This window comes from Dendropsophus ebraccatus, chromosome 9, assembly GCF_027789765.1.
Source record: "Dendropsophus ebraccatus isolate aDenEbr1 chromosome 9, aDenEbr1.pat, whole genome shotgun sequence".
In the NCBI taxonomy this organism is placed as follows: Eukaryota; Metazoa; Chordata; class Amphibia; order Anura; family Hylidae; genus Dendropsophus; species Dendropsophus ebraccatus.
Window position 1 is genome coordinate 2,113,505 of NC_091462.1, and position 20,085 is coordinate 2,133,589.

The 20,085-nt window shown below is 49.7% G+C and overlaps 1 protein-coding gene across 1 annotated transcript in view; it reads left to right on the plus strand.

Annotated features, from left to right (window-relative positions):
- Nucleotides 1–1,163: 1,163 nt before the first annotated feature.
- LOC138801066 (tensin-1-like) overlaps nucleotides 1,164–20,085 on the plus strand; it is a 156,907-nt gene continuing 137,985 nt past the window's right edge. Inside the window, exon 1 of the mRNA XM_069983506.1 lies at nucleotides 1,164–1,428. Coding sequence (XP_069839607.1) covers nucleotides 1,318–1,428 — 111 coding nt within the window. The 5' untranslated portion in view covers nucleotides 1,164–1,317. The remainder of the gene's footprint in view (nucleotides 1,429–20,085) is intronic.

Below are 20,085 nucleotides of genomic sequence, written 5' to 3' on the forward strand. Positions count from 1 at the left end.
TGGTACAGCAGGATGAAGCAGAGCCGAGTGTGTGGTATAGCAGGATGAAGCAGAGCCGAGTGTGTGGTATAGCAGGATGAAGCAGAGCCGAGTGTGTGGTATAGCAGGATGAAGCAGAGCCGAGTGGTGTGTGGTATAGCAGGATGAAGCAGAGCCGAGTGGTGTGTGGTATAGCAGGATGAAGCAGAGCCGAGTGTGTGGTATAGCAGGATGAAGCAGAGCCGAGTGTGTGGTACAGCAGGATGAAGCAGAGCCGAGTGTGTGGTATAGCAGGATGAAGCAGAGCCGAGTGTGTGGTACAGCAGGATGAAGCAGAGCCGAGTGGTGTGTGGTATAGCAGGATGAAGCAGAGCCGAGTGTGTGGTATAGCAGGATGAAGCAGAGCCGAGTGTGTGGTACAGCAGGATGAAGCAGAGCCGAGTGTGTGGTACAGCAGGATGAAGCAGAGCCGAGTGGTGTGTGGTATAGCAGGATGAAGCAGAGCCGAGTGTGTGGTATAGCAGGATGAAGCAGAGCCGAGTGTGTGGTACAGCAGGATGAAGCAGAGCCGAGTGTGTGGTATAGCAGGATGAAGCAGAGCCGAGTGTGTGGTATAGCAGGATGAAGCAGAGCCGAGTGTGTGGTATAGCAGGATGAAGCAGAGCCGAGTGTGTGGTATAGCAGGATGAAGCAGAGCCGAGTGTGTGGTACAGCTCCATCCAGCAGGTGAACACAAAGGGGGAGATTTCTCAAAGGGTGTAAAATTTAGACTGGTGCAAACTGCCCACAGCAACCAATCACAGCTCAGCTCCCACAGCAACCAATCACAGCTCAGCTCCCACAGCAACCAATCACAGCTCAGCTCCCACAGCAACCAATCACAGCTCAGCTTTCCTTTCAGCACTGCCTAAAGCTGTGATTGGTTGCTGTGGGAGCTGAGCTGTGATTGGCTGCTGTGGGAGCTGAGCTGTGATTGGCTGCTGTGGGAGCTGAGCTGTGATTGGCTGCTGTGGGCAGTTTGCACCAGTCTAAATTTTACCCCCTTTGATAAATCTCCCCCAAAGGCTTCCCTGATTCCTGAGCAGGCGGCGGAGAGGTGTGTGACTGCCATGTCAGGTCTGGGAACATCTCTGCCCCCCTGTGACTTCCTGAAGGGAGAGGAGGAGGAGGAGCAGGGAGGAGAGGAAAACAAGTAACTTCCCAGCTGCGTCCCCTCCTATCCCGAGTGCAGCCAGTCTGGAGCAATGGGAAGCCCCCTGCACCCCCACCTGTGACCCCCTCACCTGGAGCCTGGTCACCGCTGAGGGGACAGGTGAGCCCCCCGGGGCAGGCGGCTGCATGGGATGCACTGTGAGCTTCATCTGCTGTGAAGAAGACCCCATCTACATGTCTGTGGACCCCAAAGATGAGCACCCCAGCATGGAGGAGACCACCAGGCTGCTTCCCAAGGTAACGCACAGTGAGCACCACCCTCCAAGGTGGATGTAGCAGAGCTGAGTCGTGTCATCATGACTTGTGCCCGGTGACTAATAAGGCTCCACTACATGAGACTAATGCTACGTTTACACAAAGCCATAATTCGCCCAATCAATCGTTTAACGATTTTGTAGCAACGATTTGGTTTTCATAACGATCAGCGTTTAGGCAAATAAATTGTTCGAAAATGTGTAAGAAAAATCGTTATTGCGATCGTTTTTAAGATCGTTTAAGCCCATCTTTTATATAGGGTGAATCTTTGAAAGACTGTCTACACAAAGCGATCTGCGAATTTTTAGCGAACGACAAACGATGATTTAAGAACATGTTAAAAGATCAAAATGAACGATTTTTCACTCATCGCTTGATCGTTTGCTGCGTTTACATGGAAATGGAACGATTATCGCTTAATGCGTTTTTGCGAAAATTCGCCTGATAATCGTTCCGTGTAAACGTAGCATAACTCACCTCGCTATGGCTTCAGATGTGGCGGCATTGATAACTGATTTAAGGTTTGGCTGCAGTCCTATGTAAATCATCAAACAACATCTTGATATCTCACAGAGTTGTTGGAAATGACTAACTCAGCTCCACTACGCACAGATCTAAGGATACCAGATCTGATACCGCTTTCTTTTTGAACATCCGATAGTGGACTGAGCTAAGCCGACCTGTGTACCTGCAGTCCTATGTAAAACCAGAGATAACACTATGCTAAACAGCAGGTCTCAGCTCTGCTTCATGTATGTAGTGTAGTCGTGTGGTATTGTGCTCTGTCTGACATCCTCACCTCACTGTTTAGGGGGGGGGGATGTCTTGTGAAGATTTCCTCAGGGCTGTGACTGTCAGTCTGTAACTATGTATCGGTTATGGAGCAGGTAGCTTTCTTGGAGGGGTCTGGAGCAGGTAGCTTCTCTTGGAGGGGTCTGGAGCAGTTTGGCGCTTTATTGGAGGGGTCTGGAGCAGTGCGGCGCTCTCTTGGAGGGGTCTGGAGCAGGTAGCTTCTCTTGGAGGGGTCTGGAGCAGGTAGCTTCTCTTGGAAGGGTCAGGAGCAGTATGACACTCTCTTGGAGGGGTCTGGAGCAGGTAGCTTCCAGTAACATAACCAAAATAACGTCCGTTTACTTAGGGCCCCTTTACACACAGTTATGCAATACACAAAAAATACATCTTCAGTGACAGCAGGTGCGGACAGGAGAGCGAAGAATTGGTTGTTGGTGAATCTGAAGAAAGTAGAGGAGCGTCTTCAGGGCCCTGCCCAATGTAGCTATTTACTCTGCCAGGATAGCGTTTAGAGACCGCTTAATGCCCAACAGTGTCGAGGCACCCGTCCTGGGAGGGTAGTACAAGGTCCCTGTGCTGGTTTGAGCTGACTTCCCGAACCTTTCCAGGATAGTCGTGCGTTACCCTGTACTGTGTAGAGAATATCCCTGGTGTGGGCAATGAGTCCTCAGAGGACAGAGCACTGCATGCTACTAGTGTTACTTACATATGGAAAAGAAGTTAAAGTGAATGTAGCATCAGGCCGGTGTCACGGCCGCGGCGGCGTCCCGTGCTCCGGGCCGCCGCCGCGACCTCCCTCCATCTCATGCAGCTGCCGGGGTCCCTGTGCAGGGACCCGGCGCTGCTACATGTTCGGCCCCGGGGGGCGCCTTACCTGGTCCCGCTCCTGCCTCCGTCTGTGCCGGCCGGCGCGCGCGTCCCCGCCTCCTAGGACGCGCGCGCGCCGGCTGTCTCAGGTTTAAAGGGCCAGTCCGCCCCTAATTGGCCAGTTGCACCAATCACTCCCTATTTATTCCAGCCCTGCCCCACCACAGGTGTTGGAGCCTCTACATGCTTCCTTAGCGTTTGGCCCAGCTCCCTGTTGTTCCTGATTCCCGTCCGCTACCTGGTTCCTAGTCCCTGTTCCTGATTCCTATCCGCCACCTGGTTCCTAGTCCTTATTCCTGGTCCCTGTTCCCCTGCGTCACCACTGTTCCGGTGTACAGTCTGTCACCTGCGGTTACGTCCACTGACCTCTGCAGCACCATCTCCTGCCTACTGCTCCTGCCACGCCTCGCCTGCCGTCACCAGCAACCAAGCCAGGGGTAGCGACCTGGGGGTCGCCTGCCGCAGCAAGTCCATCCCGCCTTGCGGCGGGCTCTGGTGAAAACCAGCGGCCCCTTAGACTCCGCTCCCTGGGGAGGTTAGTGCCATCGCTGGTGACGGTCCAATGGATCCACTACTCCAGGCGTTACAGTAGGCTCCAACCATGGATCCCGGCGAGGTGCCTGATATCCGCGAGGTAGCCCGAGTGGTCGCCCTACAGGCTCAACAGATCCAGCAACAGTCACAGCTGATCCAACAACTGACTGCAGCCGTACAGCAGCATACCACAGCTCAGCAGTCATCACCTCCGGCAGCCTCTTCAAAACTACGACTGGCTCTCCCAAGTAAATATGGAGGTGACCCCAAGTTGTGCAGAGGATTCCTGAACCAGTGCACTATGTATATCGAACTTTTAAGCAGTCAGTTTGCCACCGAGCGCTCTAAAGTGGCTTTCATTATCAGCCTATTGGAAGGTCGAGCTCTGGCCTGGGCCACACCACTGTGGGACCGTGATGATCCTGTTGCTGCCAATTACCGAATCTTCCTGGACGAGTTCCGCTCTGTCTTTGAGGAACCTGCCCGTGCGTCTTCAGCTGAGACTGCTCTTCTCAATCTATCCCAAGGTACTTCCTCCGTTGGTGATTACGCCATCCAGTTCCGCACCCTGGCTGCGGAACTAGACTGGAATGAGGCCGCTCTGATTGCCACCTTTAAAAAGGGCCTGTCCAGTCAAGTGAAGGATGTGCTCGCTGCCCGGGACCTGCCTACCTCTTTGAACGAACTTATCCTACTGGCTACCAGAGTCTACACCAGGTTCTCCGAGAGAGAGGAGGAGGTCCGGCAAGGACGGCGTCTGAGTCTGCCCCGTCGCCATCCCCGGCTGGCACCGGTGTTCCAGAATCCCGTGGCTCCTATGTCCCAGTCGCCTCCAGAGGTTCCTATGCAGGTGGAACGTGCTCGCCTGACGACTGATGAGAGGAACCGTCGACTGGACCAAAATCTCTGCCTCTATTGCGGTGGCGCGGATCACTATCGGCAGAGATGTCCCCAACGCCCTCAGCGTCCGGGAAACGCTCGCACCTAGGTCCGGTGGGAGAGGCCTCCCTAGGTGTGAATGCCACCTCTCCAAGGTTGACTATGCCCGTCTCCATCCAGACACCCTCAGGGCAAGTTTTCCAGACTACTGCCCTCATCGACTCTGGCTCTGCTGGCAGTTTCATCTCTGCTTCGTTGGTCCAAAGATGGCGGCTACCCGTTATCCAGCTAGCCCAACCCCGGTCTATCTCTTCGGTTACGGGGGAGATTCTTACCGAAGCTGTGTACAGCCAGACGGCACCCCTAGTCCTCCAGGTGGGCGCCTTACATCAGGAGAAGATCTCCTTCTATGTCTTGCGCCATTCCTCTTCCAACCTCCTGCTGGGTCTTCCTTGGCTGCAATTCCATACCCCTAAGCTGGACTGGAGAACTGGGGAGGTTCTCAGCTGGGGTCAGGACTGTCATAACCGGTGTCTGAGATCTCCTCAACCCAAGTGCTCTACAAGGTCACCTGCTTATGTCAAGCCTCTATCCGGGCTACCGGAGGACTACCAAGACTTTGTCGATGTTTTCTCGGCCAAGGAGGCGGACTCACTACCACCTCATCGAGCCTATGATTGCCCCATAGACCTTCTTCCAGGGGCTTCTCCTCCACGTGGTAGAGAATACCCTCTCTCTGTGCCCGAGACTGAAGCCATGTCCTCCTACATCCAGGAGAACTTACAAAAGGGCTTCATCCGTAAATCCACGTCTCCAGCTGGCGCCGGATTTTTCTTTGTTCAGAAGAAGGACGGTTCCCTCCGCCCATGCATAGACTATCGGGGCTTAAATAAGGTGACTGTTAAGAACCGCTATCCTCTTCCGCTTATTCCTGAACTATTCGACCGTCTTCGTGGAGCTAAGATCTTCTCCAAGCTGGATCTCAGGGGAGCGTATAACTTGGTCCGTATTCGTAAAGGAGACGAATGGAAGACTGCTTTCAACACCAGAGATGGGCACTACGAATATCTGGTCATGCCATTCGGCCTATGCAATGCCCCAGCGGTCTTCCAGGAATTCGTGAACGATATCTTCCGAGACCTCCTCTATGTCTGCGTCATTGTCTATTTGGACGACATTTTGGTCTTCTCCCCGGACCAGCAGACTCATGTGGCACAAGTGCGTCAGGTCCTACGAAGACTACGGCCCAATCATCTATATGCCAAGCTTGAGAAGTGTGTTTTCCATCAGCGCAGTCTTCCATTTCTTGGCTATATCGTCTCCGATCAGGGCCTACAAATGGATCCAGCCAAGCTCGCAGCTGTCCTTCAATGGCCACGCCCTGTGGGACTTAGAGCTATCCAACGTTTCCTGGGCTTCGCCAACTATTACTGGCAATTCATCCCTCACTTCTCTACCCTGGTCGCACCCATAGTGGCTCTCACTAAAAAGAAGGCGGACCCCAGACGTTGGCCTCCAGAGGCCGAACAAGCCTTCAATAGCCTCAAGTCTGCCTTTGCCTCTGCTCCTGCTCTAGTCCGCCCGGATGTCTCCAGGCCGTTTTCTCTCGAGGTCGATGCTTCTTCTGTGGGCGCAGGAGCCGTTCTCTCGCAAAGGGACACATCAGGCAAGACCAGAACCTGCGGGTTCTTTTCTAAGACTTTCTCCCCTGCCGAGAGGAACTATACCATTGGGGACCGTGAACTCCTGGCCATTAAGTTGGCACTGGAGGAGTGGCGTCATCTATTAGAGGGGGCTAAACACCCTGTTAACATCTACACGGACCACAAGAACCTCCTCTACCTCCAATCGGCTCAACGCCTCAATCCCAGGCAGGCTCGGTGGTCCCTCTACTTCTCTCGGTTCAACTATACCATCCACTTCCGTCCAGCCGAGAAGAATCTAAAGGCCGATGCATTATCCCGAGCATCCGATGTCATGGGGCAAGAGGAATCTCCTCGTCACATAATACCTCCCGACCGCCTAGTACCAGTTGCCACTTCTGCTCTGCAGAGACTGCCTCCCGGGAAGACTTATGTGCGCCCCGCACTCCGTAAACGCATCTTGAAGTGGGGGCATTCCTCCTTGGTAGCCGGGCATCCAGGAGCCCAAAAGACCGGGCAATTGATCTCCCGTCACTACTGGTGGCCCAATCTCCCCCAGGATGTCAAGGATTTTGTGGCTTCCTGTGCAGTTTGTGCCAGGAATAAGTCTCCCCGTCAAAGACCTGCCGGCCTACTATTGCCCTTGCCAGTCCCGGACCATCCCTGGCACCACATTGGGATGGATTTTATCACAGACCTACCTCCATCTGCGGGCAATACAGTCATTTGGGTGGTGACGGACCGCTTCTCCAAAATGGCTCACTTCGTGGCCCTTCCTGGTCTGCCCTCTGCTCCTCGTCTGGCTCAGTTGTTCTTCCGACACATCTTCCGCCTGCATGGACTTCCTCTTCACATTGTGTCCGACCGAGGCTCTCAATTTGTCTCTAAGTTTTGGCGTGCCCTCTGCTCGCAACTCCAAGTGAAGCTGGACTTCTCATCGGCCTATCATCCCCAGACCAACGGGCAAGTGGAGAGAGTCAATCAGATTCTGGGTAACTACCTACGTCATTTTGTTTCCAGCCGCCAAGACAACTGGTCCGATCTACTTCCATGGGCGGAATTCTCATATAACCATCTGGACTCGACTTCCACAGGCAAGTCCCCTTTCTATGTGGTCTACGGGCATCATCCTCGTCCTCCTCTGCCTCTCTCTCCATCCTCCGAAGTCCCAGCCGTGGAGGAGTTGTTATCTGACCTGCAATCGATCTGGGAACAAACTCGACAGTCATTACTCAAAGCCTCTGAACGCATGAAGGACCAGGCTGATAAGAGGAGGAGACCTGCCACGAATTTTCTTCCAGGTGACAAAGTCTGGCTCTCGGCCAAATATGTTCGACTCAAGATTCCCAGCTACAAGTTGGGCCCTCGATTCCTCGGTCCTTTCTCGGTGCTAAGACGCATCAACCCTGTCACCTACAAGCTCCGCCTACCCCCCACTATGCGGATTCCGAACTCCTTCCATGTTTCCCTCTTAAAACCAGTGGTCCTGAACCGGTTCTCCGATAAGTCTTCGTTCTCTGCTCCTCAAGCCGTCTCTGACGACGTCTATGCTGTTAAAGACATTCTGGCCATGAAGACTGTCAGAGGGAGAAGGTTCTTCCTGGTGGACTGGAGAGGATTTGGTCCTGAGGAGAGGTCCTGGGAACCTGAGGCTAACATCCTGGACCAAGATCTCATCAAGAGGTTCCTGCAGGCTAGAAAGAGGGGGAGGCCAAAGGGGGGGGGGTACTGTCATGGCCGCGGCGGCGTCCCGTGCTCCGGGCCGCCGCGGCGGCGTCCCGTGCTCTGTGCAGGGACCCGGCGCTGCTACATGTTCGGCCCCGGGGGGCGCCTTAACTGGTCCCGCTCCTGCCTCCGTCTGTGCCGGCCGGCGCGCGTGTCCCCGCGTCCTAGGGCGCGCGCGCGCCGGCTGTCTCAGGTTTAAAGGGCCAGTCCGCCCCTAATTGGCCAGTTGCACCAATCACTCCCTATTTATTCCAGCCCTGCCCCACCACAGGTGTTGGAGCCTCTACATGCTTCCTTAGCGTTTGGCCCAGCTCCCTGTTGTTCCTGATTCCCGTCCGCTACCTGGTTCCTAGTCCCTGTTCCTGATTCCTATCCGCCACCTGGTTCCTAGTCCTTATTCCTGGTCCCTGTCCCCCTGCGTCACCACTGTTCCGGTGTACTGTCTGTCACCTGCGGTTACGTCCACTGACCTCTGCAGCACCATCTCCTGCCTACTGCTCCTGCCACGCCTCGCCTGCCGTCACCAGCAACCAAGCCAGGGGTAGTGACCTGGGGGTCGCCTGCCGCAGCAAGTCCATCCCGCCTTGCGGCGGGCTCTGGTGAGATCCAGCGGCCCCTTAGACTCCGCTCCCTGGGGAGGTTAGTGCCATCGCTGGTGACGGTCCAGTGGATCCACTACTCCAGGCGTTACAGCCGGGCCGACCCACCCCCAGCGGGAGGAAACCCCTGGCCCTCTACGATACAGTTCTATTGATCGCAATGTAGTCGTGTCATATCCATTGCTTCCTTCAGCTGTGCTCAGAATAAAGCATAGAGAAACACAGCAGTGACACCTAGTGGGGAAAACACAGAATACACTCAGACTATATCCCTCTGTGTGAACCTGATAAAGTTACTTTGCACAGGTGCAATAGAAACTTGGTGGCACACCTGTGCTGGGACACTACATGTCCCTTGAGAAAGTCTCAGTGCTGAGACGGAACGCGTGGGGTTCAGCGGACCTTGACATGGACCTCCCTTTATGGTGATACAAACTCTTTTATGGTTAGTCATATATGGCTGAATTTACACTCTGCCACTTCTTGATTAGTACATCTTAGGATATAGGCTCACACATCATGCTTTGCATAGTTCACATTGGTTTTCTGACCTAGCAGCCTGTTCCATAATACCATTGGGGGGGGTCATTACAATTGTTCATGCCGGGGTATCTTTGGGTCTGTGTTCATCTTGCACAGTCCCTTATGTGTTGTGTGTGTTTTAAATGATTTTAATGTGTTTGTTTGGCACCAGTTGTTCTATTTATCAATAAAGATTTCTATATTTCTTAGGCCCCATTCACACGTCCGTGTCAGTTTTTACTGTCAGGAAATCCTGATCAGGAGAGCTCAAATGTCATCAGGATAGTATCAGGATTTCCTGACAGTAATCCGTTTTTACCATCAGGAAACCATCAGGAAAAACCTTCAGGATTTCCTGATGAGATAATATTGTCTAGTATGCCAACATAAATCACAGGTACCCGTGTACCTGGATGGCCACAGGCTGCAGAACTACAACTCCCATCATGGCCTGTCAGCAAGGCATGATGGGAGTTGTACGTCTGCAACCTGGATGGCCACAGACTGCAGAACTACAATTCCCATCATGGCCTGTCAGCAAGGCATGATGGGAGTTGTACGTCTGCAACCTGGATGGCCACAGGCTGCAGAACTACAACTCCCATCATGGCCTGCCAGCAGAGCCATGATGGGAGTTGTACTTCTGCAACCTGGATGGCCACAGGCTGCAGAACTACAACTCCCATCATGGCCTGCCAGCAGAGCCATGATGGGAGTTGTACTTCTGCAACCTGGATGGCCACAGGCTGCAGAACTACAACTCCCATCATGGCCTGCCAGCAGAGCCATGATGGGAGTTGTACTTCTGCAACCTGGATGGCCACAGGCTGCAGAACTACAACTCCCATCATGGCCTGTCAGCAGAGCATGGTGGGAGTAGTAGTCCTAAGGGGTAATCTCACCTGTCCCGGATCCTGCTCTGTCGGGGCCGCGAGGTTGGGGTCCGGGTCAGAGTGCAGTGCTGAGGTCCGGGCAGCGGCGGTGGTCGGAGGTGTGGAGCATCCGGCGGGCGGCCCGGTGGTGAGTTCCCGGTGGGGAGGGGGGAAGAGGGTCAGATGCAAGCCGGTGTTCCGGTGGTGAGCGGCGGCGGCGGGTATGGGGGCGCGGGTGGTTGTCGGGGGCTAGCGAGTACTGTGGGTTAGGCGGCGGCGGCGGCGGCGGGGGGTGGGGGGGTGGAAGGGATCTGCACCGCACTCTGGCCGGCCAGCCCTGTAGTGCCGGGCAGAGTGTGTGGTGCGGTGCGAGGGGGATGGGGGTGTGCGGGTGATCGGACGGCGGCCGGGGCTGGCTCTCTACCAGTCCGGAATCGCGGGCACTTTCCTGATATACATCAGGAAAATGCCCGTGATTCCGGCGCTCCCATAGACTTCTATGGGGGCGTCCGTGCCGGATTTCCGGACGAAAATAGGACAGGATCTAAAAAATCCGGTCCTATTTTCCGGAACGGACACCCTTCCGGAAAAATCCAGAAGGGTGTCCGTGTCTAATGTTAGTCTATGAGTCCGGAAATCCGTCCGGATTTCCTGATAGGAAATCCGGACAGATTTTCCGGACGTGTGAAGGGGGCCTTATACGTAATTTTTTTGATATAGTCTGTTTATTCTGGATGTGCCACCCTTTCTAGTTTATGGCATTCTTTTTCTTGTTTGTGTTGTATATGCTTCCATGCCATATTGGGTAGAGCACCTTCTGTTATCTTAATTAAAAAGGTAGTGCCTTCTCCTTCTGGTTTAAGTAAAGGGACACTACGTGTGTGGTGGGGGGTTCATCTGTTCCATTCTACATCTATCACCAGTCACTCAGCTTTCCCAGGATCCTGTGCGGTCATTCTCTGTTCTGTCCTTTATGCTATGTCCCCCCAATAGGTGTCACAGCTGAGGGTTCGTTATAATGTATCAGCCCAGGCAGTATCCTAGATTGACATAAATTTATCCAGAGCTGCATATTACACCAGCTATGAAGCTGCAGAGTGTGTGACGATGTTTTCATTATATCTGTGGAATTTGTCTGCAATGTCCTGAATACAAAGTCGTCACCCATAATCCTAACAATCATCTGATGTGTGACCCGTCCGCAATCAGGTCATGAGAACATCTAGTAATAATGGGCTGCCCGATCCTCCTCCCACTACAACCACTATAATACTGCCTCCTATATACAGGGATATAACTACTATAATACTGCTCCTATATACAGGGATATAACTACTATAATACTGCTCCTATATACAGGAATATACTACTATAATACTGCTCCTATATACAGGAATATAACTACTATAATACTGCCCCCTATATACAGGTATATACTACTATAATACTGCTCCTATATACAGGGATATACTACTATATACTCCGACACAGTCAGCGACTCTGACATGTGATGATGGCAGTCACTTATATGGTCTTCTTCTATTGTCTTCTCATGGCTGGGTTCTCATTAAACATCGTCTCCAGTAATGCCAACAGTATAAAAGTAAGAAGGACGAGACATGCAGTATACGACCATCTGAGACACCTGAATGCTGATGTCATCTTCTTACAAGAGACACGTCTAACGTCATCTGGACTGTTGTCTGAGGCCCAGAGAGATTGGACATCTGGTCCGTCATACTGGTCACTAGCTGTAGAGCCTTATGCTGGAGTAGCCATATTGTTTAACACCACTGACGTGACTGTACATAGGATGACAGAGGTTGTTATGGGGAGGTGTCTGGTCCTTGAGGTCACTGTCCATAGCAGACGGCTCAGGCTTATTAACATCTATGGCCCACAGACAGTGACTGAAAGGATCCATGTGTTTAATGAGGTGAAGCCATACCTGTTTACCTCTATTCCTGTAGTATTAGCTGGAGACTTTAACGTTGCCCGGTCAGCGGGTGACAGGTCCTCCGGCAGAGCTGTGGTCAGGGACTCTACAGTCTTTAATAACATCATTTTGCAGGCTGGTCTGAGTGATGTGTTTGCACAGGGTGGGAGGAAGCCGAAATTCACATACTGCTGTGGTAACAGGAGGAGTAGAATAGATCTGGCGTTTGTGAATCCTACAGAAACTGTTAGCGGGATGAGTGAGAAAGCCGTCCCATACTCCGACCACCTGGCCTTGTGTTTCTGTCTGGGAGTCGCTAAACGTCCAGATCTCGGTAGGGGGTTATGGAAACTTAATTCCAGCCTCCTGGATGACGTTTATGTCCAGCGTTGTGTTCACTCCCTCTTTCAGAACCAGCTAGAGCGAGTGGACTTCTATGACAACATGGCTGACTGGTGGGAGGATGTCAAGGAGAAGATCCGCTCCCTCTTGAAGAAACTGTCTATTAGGAGAGGGAAGCGTAAGTATGGCCAGTATCTAAGACTGCGCAAAGAATTGGAGTCACTCTATTCGGTGGGTGGGGGTGACCAACAAAGGATTGACCGGCTGAAATCTGAGATAAGGCAGTATCAGTATAGCAGGTATACCTCCCTGGTGGTTGAACGGGATTATGGGTCCTTAGGGTCTCCTGATCCCTATGAGAATTGCCGGGAGCGGGTGGCAAAGAAATTAATCTCTGGTCTCACTGACTCCCAGGGTGTTTTGCAGGAATCTCGGGAGGGTATCTTGGGGGTCGTGAGATCCTACTATACTGACTTGTTTCAGAGGAAGGCTTTGGATAAAGAAAAAGTGACCCAATTCTTGGAGGCAACTCCAGTGCCTGATACTAATAATTTGGACTTTTCTCCTTTGACAGCAGAATTATCGGTGGAGGAGGTCAAAGAGGCCATTGATAAGTTACATCTGAAGAAGGCACCAGGTCCAGATGGTATTACAGCTGAATTCTATAAGAAATTCAGAGACCTCTTGGCTCCAATCCTTGTGGATGTATATAGAAATTGTCTTGAAAATCACCTGATGCCTCCATCCATGAGGGTTTCATCGTTGATTCTGCTGTCTAAAGGTAAAGACCCTAGCAACATCAAGAACTGGAGGCCAATTGCCCTCTTGAATGTCGATAGGAAGATTCTGGCAAAAATTCTGTTTTCTAGATTAGTTTGTTTGTCCCCGGCACTGTTGGCAGGCTGTCAGTATGGCACGGTAAAAGGGCGGAACATCTCTGGAGCGGTGCTCTCCATCAGGGAGATGTTTGAGAGATGTAAAGCCCTTGGGTGTGGGAGATATGTTGTTGGTCTTGACCAGGCTAAAGCCTTTGACAGAGTAGATCATGCGTATCTATGGGCCACTTTATCAAAGTACGGTATTCCGGGACAATTCATAGATTGGCTGAGAACTTTGTACTGTGAGGCTGAGAGCTTTCCTCTGATCAATGGTTGGCAGGGTGGCACGTTCAGGGTAGAGGCAGGGGTGCGACAAGGTTGCCCACTGAGTCCACTGCTGTATGTGTTTGCTATCGATCCGTTCCTGAGATCACTGCAGCGGTGTGGTTTTCAGGGGGTACCGGTCCCCCATTGCTTGCCCCTGGATGTTGTTGCCTACGCGGATGATGTGACTGTAGTGATATCTGAGCCTCGTGAGGTGGAGATGTTGTCTGCAGCCATCAGAAGCTACTCGGAGGCCTCAGGGTCTCTGGTCAAGCTTTCTGGACATTGAATACAGACCCAGATTTTGATCTGCCGCAGTTTGCCAAGGCCTCCACCCATATTAAGATCCTTGGGGTTAAATTCGGGAGGGACGACAATTCCAGAATAAATTGGGAAGAGAAGTTGGATGCCGGAAATGTAAAGGTTCAGCGGTGGAAGAACTGGAGGCTGACCTATAGAGAGTGAATCTCAATGATGAAGACTTACCTGGTCCCCGTCTTCTTGTACGTCTCTGTCGTCTTTCCTTTGCCAGAATCTTTCTCGGCTAGGCTCTTTAGCCTGTTCTTTCAGCTCTTATGGGGGAACAGGTTGAACCCAGTAAAAAGAGGGATAACTTACCTGCAGAGGAGAGAGGGTGGGCTAGATATGTTAAATCCAAGGGTGTTCTTTGACTCCATGTTTCTAAAAGTAAATTTTGGGTCCCTGGACTCAAATAACAGTCCTCTGTGGGTGAATAGTATCAGGGACTGGATATTGCCTTTTGCAGAACCTTGGATGCGAGGCGGCAGTCTCAAGAGGGGCAGATCGACTTGTGGCTTCCTCCCCCAGTATCTGGAGTATGGTATACGATGTCTCAAGAAATGGGTTATAGATAAATCTTTCATAGAGAGTAAAACCAGGAGAGATCTATACTCCAGAGTGTGTAGGACTTTCTACAGTGTACAGCCTATACTTAGGGACTGTCCAACCACAACCCTGCAGGACAGTCTGAGGCTTCTCAATGGTCCGTGGCTCCCCCCTAAGTTCTGGGATATTGCTTGGTTATCATTACAGGGGAAGCTCTTTGTTAGGGGAAACCTAAAGTTCCTCAGTGTGTCAGATCGCATGTGTCCCTTGGGTTGTCAGCAGGAGGAGACTATGGATCACTTCATCTCAGAGTGTTGGGGTGGACGGAAAATCTGGTGTGACATATCCACCAAGCTACAGATCCCCACATTACAGTCACTGAAATACCCGGAAATCATCTATGGGGTCACATCTAATGGGAATAACATCAACCGAGGGACCCTGTATCTGATCATCTCTGTGACCAAGTATTACCACTGGCACACAAGAACGCGAGTCTCCATACATAGTGAGCCATTCAATCACAGCAAAGCCATATCCCTTATTATGTCAGAGCTCAGGTGGATCCTGTTTATGATTATTTATTTTTTCTGATGGAAAAGTATTTTTGTATTTATGTCTGTTTTATATCAATAAAAATTGCCCCCTATATACAGGAATATAACTACTATAATACTGCTCCTATATACAGGGATATACTACTATAATACTGCCCCCTATATACAGGGATATAACTACTATAATACTGCTCCTATATACAGGAATATACTACTATAATACTGCCCCTATATACAGGAATATAACTACTATAATACTGCTCCTATATACAGGAATATACTACTATAATACTGCCCCCTATATACAGGAATATACTACTATAATACTGCCTCCTATATACAGGAATATACTACTATAATACTGCTCCTATATACAGGAATATAACTACTATAATACTGCTCCTATATACAGGAATATACTACTATAATACTGCCCCCTATATACAGGGATATAACTACTATAATACTGCTCCTATATACAGGAATATACTACTATAATACTGCCCCCTATATACAGGAATATAACTACTATAATACTGCTCCTATATACAGGAATATACTACTATAATACTGCCCCCTATATACAGGAATATACTACTATAATACTGCTCCTATATACAGGAATATACTACTATAATACTGCTCCCTATATACAGGAATATACTACTATAATACTGCTCCCTATATACAGGGATATAACTACTATAATACTGCCCCCTATATACAGGAATATACTACTATAATACTGCTCCTATATACAGGGATATAACTACTATAATACTGCCCCTATATACAGGAATATACTACTATAATACTGCTCCTATATACAGGAATATACTACTATAATACTGCCCCTATATACAGGAATATACTACTATAATACTGCTCCTATATACAGGGATATACTACTATAATACTGCTATATACAGGAATATAACTACTATAATACTGCTCCTATATACAGGAATATACTACTATAATACTGCTCCTATATACAGGAATATACTACTATAATACTGCTCCCTATATACAGGGATATAACTACTATAATACTGCTCCTATATACAGGAATATACTACTATAATACTGCTCCTATATACAGGGATATAACTACTATAATACTGCCCCTATATACAGGAATATACTACTATAATACTGCTCCTATATACAGGAATATACTACTATAATACTGCCCCTATATACAGTAATATACTACTATAATACTGCTCCTATATACAGGGATATAACTACTATAATACTGCTCCTATATACAGGAATATAACTACTATAATACTGCTCCTATATACAGGAATATAACTACTATAATACTGCTCCTATATACAGGAATATAGTACTATAATACTGCTCCTATATACAGGAATATACTACTATAATACTGCTCCTATATACAGGGATATAACTACTATAATACTGCCCCTAAATACAGGAATATAACTACTATAATACTGCTCCTATATACAGGAATATAACTACTATAATACTGCTCCTATATACAGGAATATACTACTATAATACTGCTCCTATATACAGGAATATACTACTATAATACTGCTCCTATATACAGGAATATACTACTATAATACTACTGCTATATACAGGAATATACTACTATAATACTGCCCCTATATACAGGAATATACTACTATAATATCTAGCAGACGTATGGCGGTGTAGCAGACAGTATCTTGCAGACGTATGGCGGTGTAGCAGGCAGTATTTAGCAGACGTATGGCGGTGTAGCAGACAGTATCTAGCAGACGTATGGCGGTGTAGCAGACAGTATCTAGCAGACGTATGGCGGTGTAGCAGACAGTATCTAGCAGACGTATGGCGGTGTAGCAGACAGTATCTAGTAGACGTATGGCGGTGTAGCAGACACTATCTAGCAGACGTATGGCGGTGTAGTAGACAGTATCTAGCAGACGTATGGCGGTGTAGTAGACAGTATCTAGCAGACGTATGGCGGTGTAGTAGACAGTATCTAGCAGACGTATGGCGGTGTAGTAGACAGTATCTAGCAGACGTATGGCGGTGTAGTATACAGTATCTAGCAGACGTATGGCGGTGTAGTAGACAGTATCTAGCAGACGTATGGCGGTGTAGTAGACAGTATCTAGCAGACGTATGGCGGTGTAGTGCAAGGACTGGGTGCACTTGTCCTCTGTATTGCTGCAGTCGTCTGTGTAGCGGATGTAGCAGAGCTGAGCCATCGGGTGGGTGTATGTGGAGGCAGGTTGGTGTAACGCCCCTCCTTGCAGATAATATCAGAGAGTGCTTATAAATATTCCTGGCACACTCCTGAGCGGTGGTGGCTGCTGCTGCGGAGAGTCCCCGGGGAGATGCGGTGCACAGACTCCTGCCCTCCGCTTTCCTCCCTGTCTTCATTAGGATTGCTGCTCCTGTGGATGCGGAGCTGGCACTAGCTTGGCATGGCTGAGCACCAGACACTTGTTGGTGTATGGCGTGGCGGCAGCACTGTGGGTGTGCAGGCAGCGGGGGGCTCGGATTCGGCCGGGGCGCTTGGACTAGAGCGATGAGCCCCAGGGGGTCGCCGGATCAGGATCGATGAAGAGGATGAGATGGGATCATATGGCGGCACAGTCCTGTAGACTTGTCACAGTCCTGCCATAAAGTGCATGTGTCCTGGCGCAGTGTGGAGCGGATGGAACCCATGTGACCTCCTGCTCGGTGTCGGCGCAGTGTCGGTACTGGGGCCGCCGAGTCCAGAATGAGCCGCCTGGCACAGTGCTTCACCTGGCTCCTCCGATGGGGAAAATTCTTTTTTATTTGTCTGGTTCCCCTTCATCTGTGTGGGAGCAGTAAGGTGAGTGCTGCAGCATGGTGTCCTGCATAGTGTGGAGCAGAGGCGAGCGCGGGAGGTGTGGCAGAGGCGAGCGCGGGAGGTGTGGCAGAGGCGAGCGCGGGAGGTGTGGCAGAGGCGAGCGCGGGAGGTGTGGCAGAGGCGAGCGCGGGAGGTGTGGCAGGGGCGAGCGCGGGAGGTGTGGCAGAGGCGAGCGCGGGAGGTGTGGCAGAGGCGAGCGCGGGAGGTGTGGCAGAGGCGAGCGCGGGAGGTGTGGCAGAGGCGAGCGCGGGAGGTGTGGCAGAGGCGAGCGCGGAAGGTGTGGCAGAGGCGAGCGCGGGAGGTGTGGCAGAGGCGAGCGCGGGAGGTGTAGCAGAGGCGAGCGCGGGAGGTGTAGCAGAGGCGAGCGCGGGAGGTGTAGCAGAGGCGAGCGCGGGAGGTGTAGCAGAGGCGAGCGCGGGAGGTGTAGCAGAGGCGAGCGCGGGAGGTGTAGCAGAGCTGGTCGGATCACTTACCACAACTCGGAGGTTGTATGACAATGTGTTGTCTGTGTATCTGCCGATTCCCAATGGTTCTCAGGAGGCAATAGCCGGCAGCTATGTCATCTACTCAGCTCTGCTACACCTGCAGACATGCTGTCTTATCATCTGGTAACTGGGGATGGTGGTGCTGGGTCTTGTGGTTCATATACGACCATATATCCAAATTCATTCCTGACATCAATGATTGCTTTATCCTAAGAGGAAATGTAGACTTCAGCTGTCAGGGAATGCTGGGAGTTGTAGTAAACAGCTGCGGAGCCACGGGTTAGGGGACCAGTTGCCTAGAAGGATCCTGTGTGTCTAAGGTATACTGCCCCCTTCCTATGGCTTCATGTGGGGGAGGCTGCAGGAGACAATGGTCAGGCCCCCGCCTGTCCCCTCCTCCTCCCTTACTATATCCATCCCATCTAAACTACAACTCCCATCATAATACAGCAACGCCTGAGAGAGTAACCCTGAAAAACTGCAGGGGCCCAAACACAGGAAACTCTCTGCACCAATGATAATCTGTCCCTGATAAGCACGACCACAAGCTGCATTAACCAACTCCAGAGCCGCAAGCCCCAGCTCCATTCATGAAAATATGTCCTTACACAACATGGAATTTTATCATTCTAAATTCCTTTCTTTTAATTAGCTGGGAAATCGCAGATTATCCGGAGACAAATTCTGATGTTTGGTCAAAAAACTGTGATATCCCCAGATTCAGTAACATTGTAATGCGGCCTCCGAGTCTAATGCATCCTGATACTTCCCGAACCCAGTGACACAGTATAATAGAAGCCGCACCAAGGAGTCTTATGTCATAAAAGTATTACTAATATATAACTACTATAATACTGCTCCTATATACAGGGATATAACTACTATAATACTGCTCCCTATATACAGGGATATAACTACTATAATACTGCTCCTATATACAGGAATATAACTACTATACTACTGCTCCTATATACAGGAATATAACTACTATAATACTGCTCCTATATACAGGGATATAACTACTATAATACTGCTCCTATATACAGGGATATACTACTATAATACTGCTCCTATATACAGGAATATAACTACTATAATACTGCTCCTATATACAGGACTATAACTACTATAATACTGCTCCTATATACAGGAATATAACTACTATAACACTGCTCCTATATACAGGGATATAACTACTATAATACTGCTCCTATATACAGGGATATAACTACTATAATACTGCTCCTATATACAGGACTATAACTACTATAATACTGCTCCTATATACAGGAATATACTACTATAATACTGCTCCTATATACAGGAATATACTACTATAATACTGCTCCTATATACAGGAATATACTACTATAATACTGCTCCTATATACAGGAATATACTACTATAATACTGCTCCTATATACAGGAATATACTACTATAATACTGCTCCTATATACAGGAATATAACTACTATAATACTGCCCCTATATACAGGAATATACTACTATAATACTGCTCCTATATACAGGACTATACTACTATAATACTGCTCCTATATACAGAAATATACCTACTATAATACTGCTCCTATATACAGGAATATAACTACTATAACACTGCTCCTATATACAGGGATATAACTACTATAATACTGCTCCTATATACAGGACTATAACTACTATAATACTGCTCCTATATACAGGAATGTAGCTACTATAACACTGCTCCTATATACAGGGATATAACTACTATAATACTGCCCCCTATATACAGGAATATAACTACTATAATACTGCTCCTATATACAAGAATATAACTACTATAATACTGCTCCTATATACAGGAATATATATACAGGAATTTTGTGTATGAATTGATCAAGCCATACTGCCCCATGTACCTCGTGCCGGTATCTGATACACATGGGTCCCCACACTAAGTCCACACCGTGCCAGTCAGCGGCCACCAACCCCGCAGGCGTGCACAGCCAGGGAACGGGGGCCATGGGACGGCCCTGCGACCCCCATGCCACAG